Source organism: Dendropsophus ebraccatus, chromosome 7, assembly GCF_027789765.1.
Source record: "Dendropsophus ebraccatus isolate aDenEbr1 chromosome 7, aDenEbr1.pat, whole genome shotgun sequence".
In the NCBI taxonomy this organism is placed as follows: Eukaryota; Metazoa; Chordata; class Amphibia; order Anura; family Hylidae; genus Dendropsophus; species Dendropsophus ebraccatus.
Window position 1 is genome coordinate 46,242,899 of NC_091460.1, and position 8,401 is coordinate 46,251,299.

Genomic DNA, 8,401 nt, shown 5'->3' on the forward strand with positions numbered 1-8,401 from the left:
GAGCAATTTTTGGGACACCTCTAAATAGTTCCCGCTAGAGGGAAGGGTATACACAAATGCCCACTGGTCAGATGTTTAGCCCCAATTCTTTATTTTAACACCCCTTTAACATTTTAGCTCTAATCACAATAAATGGGTCATCTGTTTCATAAACATTTTTATCTGAATTATTTCAGGGTTTTAACAGTATATTCCTTTATTTCCCTTTAATATCAGATTCCAGAAATAAGGACTGAAACGGCTGAAGGCTTGGCCAAGCTCATGTTCTCAGGAAGACTGATCAGTTCCAAACTCTTATCCCGTTTGATATTACTTTGGTACAATCCAGTGACGGAAGAGGATACAAAACTGCGCCACTGTCTGGGGGTTTTCTTCCCCATATTTGCCTATTCTTGTCGGTGAGCTTCATCTTTGTCTGGTTGTGACACTATATTTACCTGCAAGAAAGCCATCCGCTTCATGGGAATTTGTGTGAGCTTTATAAAGGGCATATAAGTGTCTATTAGATGCAGATTAGCAGCACAATTTGGCTGCATTATACCTTTATATGCTACATTACCATTATATGCCTGCTGCTGATTTAAAAAAACAAAAAAAATCTTTAAGTTTATCGTAAAAGCATCTCTGTGTGAATGGGGTTTTACTGTCTGTATTGTTATATTGCCATGTATTTTTGTTGCGGCTTTTCAATGCAGGATCGGCACCACAAATTCGCAAGAAATCTGATCAAAGATGTTCATAATATGCTTTTGCACAAAAATGTTATATGAAATTTTTGGTCAGAATACACTTTGAAGTACTTGTCATGGTAATAGGCCAAGTGCCTTACGGAAGCGCCCCAGGAATGTAGTTGTTTTTGCCTATATAGAGCAGTATAAGCTAATAGGTAATGATATAGAGCAGGGATGGGGAACCTTCAGCCCTCCAGCTCTTGCAAAACTACAATTCCCATCATGACTGGCCAGCCAAAGCTTTAGCTTTCTAGACATGATGAAAACTGTAGTTTTGCAACAGCTGGAGGGCTGCCGTTTGACACACCTGATATAGAGGCTCTTTTGGAGACCTATTTTAGTTGGTATGGCTCGTCTAACTTAAATTTCCCATGATGCCTCTGGCTTTGCAGAGAGAGAGAGAGAAGGGTGGGCTTTCATCACTGTACTTGCTCTGAGCCCTATGTGCAGGAAGTGATAGGTCAATGACAAAACCTCTATCCCCTAATTCACACAGTAAAGTATAATACATACTGCATCTTTAGTTTGTTTCCTCCTTCCTTTTAGCTTCTATAAGCAAGAGAGCAGATATCATGCTGCATCTCGTAGGGCACACTAGAGAATCTGCAAACAGACACACAGTGTGAGGAGTTGTCCCTACACTGATCGGCACAAAGTTATACACCGGGCATCAGATATCAGCACAGAGTAGAATTGTATCACCTGGGAAATATTCCTAAAAAATGACCTGTTGGGGGAACTTGAGGACTGGAGTTGAGAGTTGCTGCATAGCAGGAGACAGTTTTGCCTATTTTGCAGATCTCAGACCTGGCAATTTTTTTGCTAAATTCTTATTCCTAACCATAAAGTCATGAGCTTATACCATTACAATTCTATCTATCTTCACTTTTAAAACTGCATTAGTCAGTGTTGTGTCCACTATGGTATATGAAACGTCCATTTCTACCTTCTCCCATAGAACAAATCAGGAGTGCTTTGCAGAAGCTTTAATTCCCACCTTAGAAACGCTGTTCAATGCTCCGGCCTCCTCCCCACTGGCTGATGTTGATGTTTCCAATGTTGCTGAGCTCCTGGTCGATCTTACAAGACCTAGTGGATTGAAGCAGCAAACCAAAAATTCCCAGGACTATCAGGTAATTGTATACGATCAGCAATCCGCTGATCTCTTACAGAATTTGTCAATATATGATATTTTTGCTTGTTACGGTAAGGCTGGGTTCAGACTGCATTTTTGTCTGTTTCACGGTTTTTGTCATAGTACCGTATTTTCCGGCGTATAAGACCACTTTTTAACCCCGAAAAATCTGGGTTAAAGTCGGGGGTTATCTTATACGCCGGGTATGGTCGCCCCATATGGTGGGGGGCTCAAAAATGGCCCCATCCCCACCGTATGGAGCGACCACTATAAAAAAAACATTTAACTCACCTAGGGCCCGGCCCGTTCCCGGCCTCCGGTACCGTTCCCAGCGCAGGCAGTGTGACATACACTACCGGAGACTAAGATCGCCGAACCTCTCCCTAGCAGCCGAGCATCTCATCGGAGAAGCTCGGAGACGCGCTGCTGCCGGAAGAGCTTTGGGAGAATGAGAGAGGCTTCGGCAAATTCTGGCGCCTCTCTCATTCTCCCGAAGCTCTCCCGGCAGTCGAGCCCCTCCAATGAGACGCTCGGCTGTTAGGGAGAGGTTCGGCGATCTTTGGTGCAGGTAGTGTACGTCAATGCCTGCGCCGGGAACGGTACAGCAGGCGCAGTCAGGCAGGGGTTAACATTTTCCGGCGTATAAGGCGACCCCCTGACAATCTGCTTAAAAGTCAGGGGTTGTCTTATACGCCGGAAAATACGGTATGTTTTTTTTTTATTTTGCTGCGTTAAATAACCACCCTATTGTATGTTGTAATTTTTATTATGTAAGTCAATGATAAATGGATCGTGGTGATTGGCATGTGGCAGATTATTTTTTATTTTTTTAAACATCTGTTAGCACATACATTTTTAGCCATTAAAAGTGTGAAAAGAATGTAAAACTTACACCCTCCATCTTTTTCCAGATCTCCACCATTCATGACAACCTGGCTCTAAAAATCTGCAGTGAAATAATGAAAGATCCCACTTCTCCAGACATTCGCATATATGCCAAATCCTTGTGTTCTCTTGAGCTGTCCAAAGAACTTGCAAAAGAGCTGCTTCCTATTCTGGATATTGCACTTGAGGTGAGTGTTCTGGGGTTCCAACACTGATGCTATATATTTATATTTACCTGTCTTGGAATGTCTCTCTGTAGTCTTTGAAAGTGAATCATTTTGAATGCACTGCCTGTATAGTTATAGAGAGGTAAAAAAATAATTCTGTCTGCTGCTGACTCTAGGGGGAGCTCTTGCAATAAAGATTTATTGTACTTAAATTCAAAACTAGGGATGCTGCCGGGGACATGACAGTGTATACATACCTGTCCCCCTACACTGCAGCTTCCTGCTCCTGGGCCACCACTCTTCTCTGTCTGTTTCAGCAACATCATGTGACTCTCCTAACAGGAAATGACTACTTAGCATAGATCCTTTACTGTCTAGAGTGGCCATTTCTAGTGGGAGCAGCACGTTACAAGATGTAGCTGAAACAATGGGTGGAGAGAGGGATCAGGCATGTTGGCTTTCAACAGCCTGATGGTTTTGTCTTAGTGGCAGATAAGCTGCAGCGGCTTCTCTACCCTCTTAACATACGTGCATAATTGTTCGGTTATACCAGGCAGCCGTCTCTGACTGCCCTTACAAGTTCAGCTGATCTCTCCTCTTTATATGTCTGTGTGTTCATTGTTGTTGTTTTTTTTTTGTTTTTTTTTAGGATATTAATGATAGAGTTTGCTTAAGAGCACTAGAAAAGGTCAAGATGCAGCTGAGTGACAATAAGGTTCCAAGGGAAGCAAAGGAAGTCACTTCAGTATCTCAAGAAGCTGCTGTCGGTGAACAGGAGAGTGGGGAAGGTAACGCACCACACACAGTACGGGGGGGGGGGGGGGGGGGGGCATGATGAAATTTAGTGGCAATAATGTTGGCTGTGAGAATCAACCAGAGAAATAAAATGCTCTTGAAGTCTTTGAGTACTTAGTAAGATGAATTTCTTATCTCTGTCAACATCTTCTGTTTTGCTGTGTCTTTTTAGGCAATCTGAATGATGAAAAAGATGATGTATTTGAGGGACAAAACAGTGTCAGAGGCAAAGCTACCAGAGGTGGTATACTGCTATAACATTAGTGTGTAGGATCCTAAGTGTGTAGGTCACGTTGTAACGTTACGTGTATCTTCTACAGGTCGTAAAAAAGCAGCGTCTGCAAGTACAAGGAAAAAAAGCAGCAGATCTGTAGAACCTGGGACTGAAGGGTATGTTAAAGGAGTTTCTAAACAGCTGAAGGCCATAGTACTTGTGTGAGCCTCGCATCATCTTTGTTTACTTGAGCTTGTCACTGCATCACCATATGATTTGTAGCACAAGGAACTGCAGTTCTTTGCACGGCTGCTACAAATAGCCATGGTGAAGAGCAATTGCAAAGACTGATCTATCTGGGTATGAGTAGTGTCTGTGTCTTACACACACAGATTGAGTTCAGTCGTTACAATTTGATGTTCTATTGCGCAGTGTTAACATTGACCAACATTTAGTTTTTTCATAAAATGAGCTATTGTGTAAAAGTAAAACTGTTAGGTATAAGTTTTTTACAGGATTGTTATAGGGTTTGTGGTACCTGATGTTCCCGGGGACAATAATTCAGTGGCTGAGTGTGTGTCCTTAAAGCGTAACTGTCATTTCAGGGTCATTTTTCTGAAAACATTAAATATGTATAGTACAAGCGATTTTAAGAAACTCTGTAATAGGTTTTATGTACTAAGAGTTTCCTTCTGTACTGAAAAAGCAATCTCCCAGCCTCCCCCCTCACATCAAGTGAAGCAGGATTTCTGTCTCTGTTAGGAGTGACTGAGCACGGAGCAGTCCTGCACAGCGCAACACCCTGCAATCGTCTCTCAGTAAGTTCATAGATAAGCACTGACCTTTCTGACACCTGAATCCAGCGTCTTAGGTGCCCAGAGAGTCTACAAATAGCTGACCTTCATGTCACCTCTTCCTGCTCCCTCATCTCCCTCAGCCCCTCCCCTTCATAGGCTTACAATGGAGAGAGCAGAACCCGTCTTCACTGGCTTCTCTGTAATGAAGACGTGTTTGCCTGATAATGTACAGATAAGAAGTCAGGGGGGGAGGCTGGGAAATTGCTTCTTGAGTACAGAAGGAGGCTTTTTTGGCTGATTAAACCTATTACAGAGTTTCTTAAAATCGCTTATACTACTGATTTCTGCAATAAAAAAAAAACCATGAGAGCTACTCTTTAAAGTGTCACTGTTGTTATAAGTTATAACCCTTTAACGACCTATGACGTATCTCATACATAAAGCAGCCGGGAACGCGGTGGTTCAGAGCGGGGTCGCAACACAGCCCCTCTCTGAACCCCCCCCCCCTAACGACGCCATGACGTACGAGATATATCATGGGTCGTTAAGGGGTTAAACTTATAACCACAGTGACCGATGGATCGGTACTGTATTAAGTATACTACGCTGATCTTTATGAGAGATCAGTGTGGTTGTATTAGAAATCCCCCAGGGGGACTTTTAATTAATGTGTATGTTAAAAAAAAAAAGAAATAATAAAAAAAATCCCTTCCCCTAATAGAGGTATGAATCGCTCTCCTTTTCCCATTTAATAAATAAAAAAATGTTTGTATCGCCACATGCATAATCGCCCAAACTATTAATGTATACCATTCCTGATCTCGCATGGTAAACTGCGTAAGCTCCAAAAAAAATCCAAAGTGCATCAAATCCAGAAAAATTTTAATAAGTGATCAAAAAGTCGCATATGCGCAATCAAGGTACAGATAGAAAGTACAGATCATGGTGCACAAAATGACGCCTCACACAGCCCCATAGACTAAAGGATAAAAGCATTATAAGCCTGGGAATGGAACAATTTTAAAGAGGATGTACCACCAGGTACATCCTCTTTAATCTGAACCCTTGGATCGAACGGCGCCGTCACGGGGAAGCCGGTGCTTCAGTAAATCTTTCGGACCGCGGACCGGTTCCCGTGCACGGCGCCATTCTATGCACCGTGGCTCCATTAATTCTAAGGGAGCCGCGTCATAGAGGGGAGGGAATTCCCTCCCACTGGGAGTGGGCCGGCCGACCTCCAGTCCTTCAGCACTGGCCGGTACCGGTGCATAGAACGGCGCTGTGCACGGGAACCGGGCTGCAGTCCAAAAAATGGACCTCGGCATCGGCTTCCCCGTGACTACGCCGTTCGATCCGTGGGTTCAGATTAAAGAGGATGTACCTAGTGGAACATTTTAGTTTTATTTAAAAGATTTTCATTTTTAAGCTGTTAGATAAAATAAAAGTTATGCAAGTTGCATATCATTGTAATCGTAACATTTTGAGGAACATGTATAACATGTCAGTTTTAACCCCCTCAATAGAAAAAAGTGTTTTATTTTCAATTGCACCACACACATAAATGTTTTCTGGTTTCGCAGCATATTTAATGCAATAATTCAGCCTGCCACTGCAAAGTACAATTAGTGGCGCAAAAAAAAGGGCTCATGTGGGTCTGTAGCTGAAAAAATACAACCGTTATGGCCTTTTAAACACAGGGAGGTAAAAACGAAAGCGTAAAAGTCTAAATCAGCAGATGTGATATAACGCAAGTTTGCTGGTTGTAAAATAAAAACAGACTAAACACAGGAATACCGGCCAGTACAGAGAGTCATGTCTCAATGTGTCCATCAGTCACATGACTGCCTTCTCTCTGTGAGCGCTCAGGTGGCCTGGGATACACAGGACTTTGCCAAAAAGTCAGAAAACAGGAAGTGCCGTGTTCTCCATGATAACACACAAAAAAAAACAATGAATGTAAATTGCAAACTTGTTTTATTTCTTTTTTGAAAGTTATAACGACTGTGACACTTTACATCATACCATATTATGTGGAAAGTATTGATCTAACATGTCCTTTATTAACCTTTTTCAGGGAGGCTAAAGAGGTAGAGATGGCTCCAGTTTCTGCAAGGCCTTCACGAAGAGCTAAAAGCATAGCTATGGAGAAAACAAAAATGAATCTCTCCAAGCTTATCAATGAACAGGCATCATAAAATAGTCCATTGTTGTAATATTTATGTACACATACAGGGAAGTTGTGCTTAATACGGGGAAGTAAAGCCACAAGAGATATCTATTCACAATATAACTGTTGTAATATGTAATAAAGTGATGTTTGCATTCATTTTTTTTCTTTTTTTTTTGCCAAAAGTATTTTAGTGAAGATCTGCTAGTTCTGCATCTCATAACCCAGCCATGCCTCCCCCTTCTAACTTTATATACGATATGCCCCGAAGATCCAACTCTACTCACTAATCTTCCCACATATTAAAGAGGTTTTCCACCTTAAACTAACTTATCCACAAGATAGGGGGCAAGTAAGAGATCGCAGGGGGTACGACCTCTGTACCCCCTCTTCAGATCACCCCGGGCTTCCTTGTTTTAAATACAGCTGTAGGTACGGCACGTGACCTGCGGCTCCATTCCTATGTAGCAGCCAGAAAGGGCCAAGTGCTGTACTCGGCTCTCTCCGGTGGCTCCATAGAGAATGAATGGAGAGAGCAGAGTACAGCTCTTGGCTCTATCTGGCAGCTCCATAGCAATGAATAGAGACTTGTCATGTGCCGTACCCACAGCTGTATTTAAAATGAAATGAAGAAGGTGGGGGGGGGGGGGGGGGCTATTCAGTATCTCTACAAACTTGTATGAGCTACAATAAAATGAATTGCTAAGACAAAGGTAACGTTGGATGAGCAACATGGCAAAACCAAATGGGGGTTTCCAACCAGACTGCCCATATGGATTAAAATTTGTGTAGTGCCTTACGGTTTTTTTTTTTTTTTTTTATATACAGCTATTTCTAGAGATTGCATTAGCTCTAACCTTAAATTCAGCCAATGTAGGAGGCACATGCTCTAGCCTACAGCAGTTGGAGGACAGCTATCCATTGACTCTCTGTTACAGATAGTTGTCACAGCCCAAAATGCAAACCTACGAAACAGCTGTAAGGTTACAATTATATACACACTCAATGTTGTTATATCACTCCATATATCTTAAGCCCCTGGAGTATTACATCGGACACGGGCATCATCGGTCCATTTTACATAACAGAGAGGGTGTTCTATACTCTATGAACTAAATATAACAGACAGTCTATGCGATTCACTAATGGATGACAAAGGAATAACTTCTAAAATCTACAAATCTAAAATCTCCATGAGGCATCAATGGTGTAAGCAAATCATCCCTTTAGTATTCCCTGAGGAAGCCACCATGTCCAGTAGGACAAAGGATTTAGCACATTGCATAGGAGCAATATAGTTTTGTACCTCATGGCGTAGTTGTAAGAATTTGAAAAACTTATTCTATGGGATATTAAAGTCGACTTGAAATTCTGAGAACAATTTAAAAATATTGGGGAAGAATAATCAAACATGGTGTAAAGTGAAAGTGGCTCAGTTGCCCCTAGCAACCAATCAGATTCCACACAGATTCTTTGGAAAATGAAAGGTGGAATCTGATTGGTTGCTAGG

At 42.0% G+C, this 8,401-nt stretch overlaps 1 protein-coding gene across 1 annotated transcript in view; it reads left to right on the top strand.

Annotated features, from left to right (window-relative positions):
* NCAPG (non-SMC condensin I complex subunit G) overlaps positions 1-7,050 on the top strand; it is a 40,119-nt gene extending 33,069 nt beyond the window's left edge. The window contains exons 15-21 of the mRNA XM_069977452.1: positions 217-398; positions 1,690-1,864; positions 2,778-2,939; positions 3,568-3,706; positions 3,886-3,954; positions 4,034-4,103; positions 6,799-7,050. Coding sequence (XP_069833553.1) covers positions 217-398; positions 1,690-1,864; positions 2,778-2,939; positions 3,568-3,706; positions 3,886-3,954; positions 4,034-4,103; positions 6,799-6,919 — 918 coding nt within the window. The 3' untranslated portion in view covers positions 6,920-7,050. The remainder of the gene's footprint in view (positions 1-216; positions 399-1,689; positions 1,865-2,777; positions 2,940-3,567; positions 3,707-3,885; positions 3,955-4,033; positions 4,104-6,798) is intronic.
* The last annotated feature ends 1,351 nt before the right edge of the window (positions 7,051-8,401 follow it).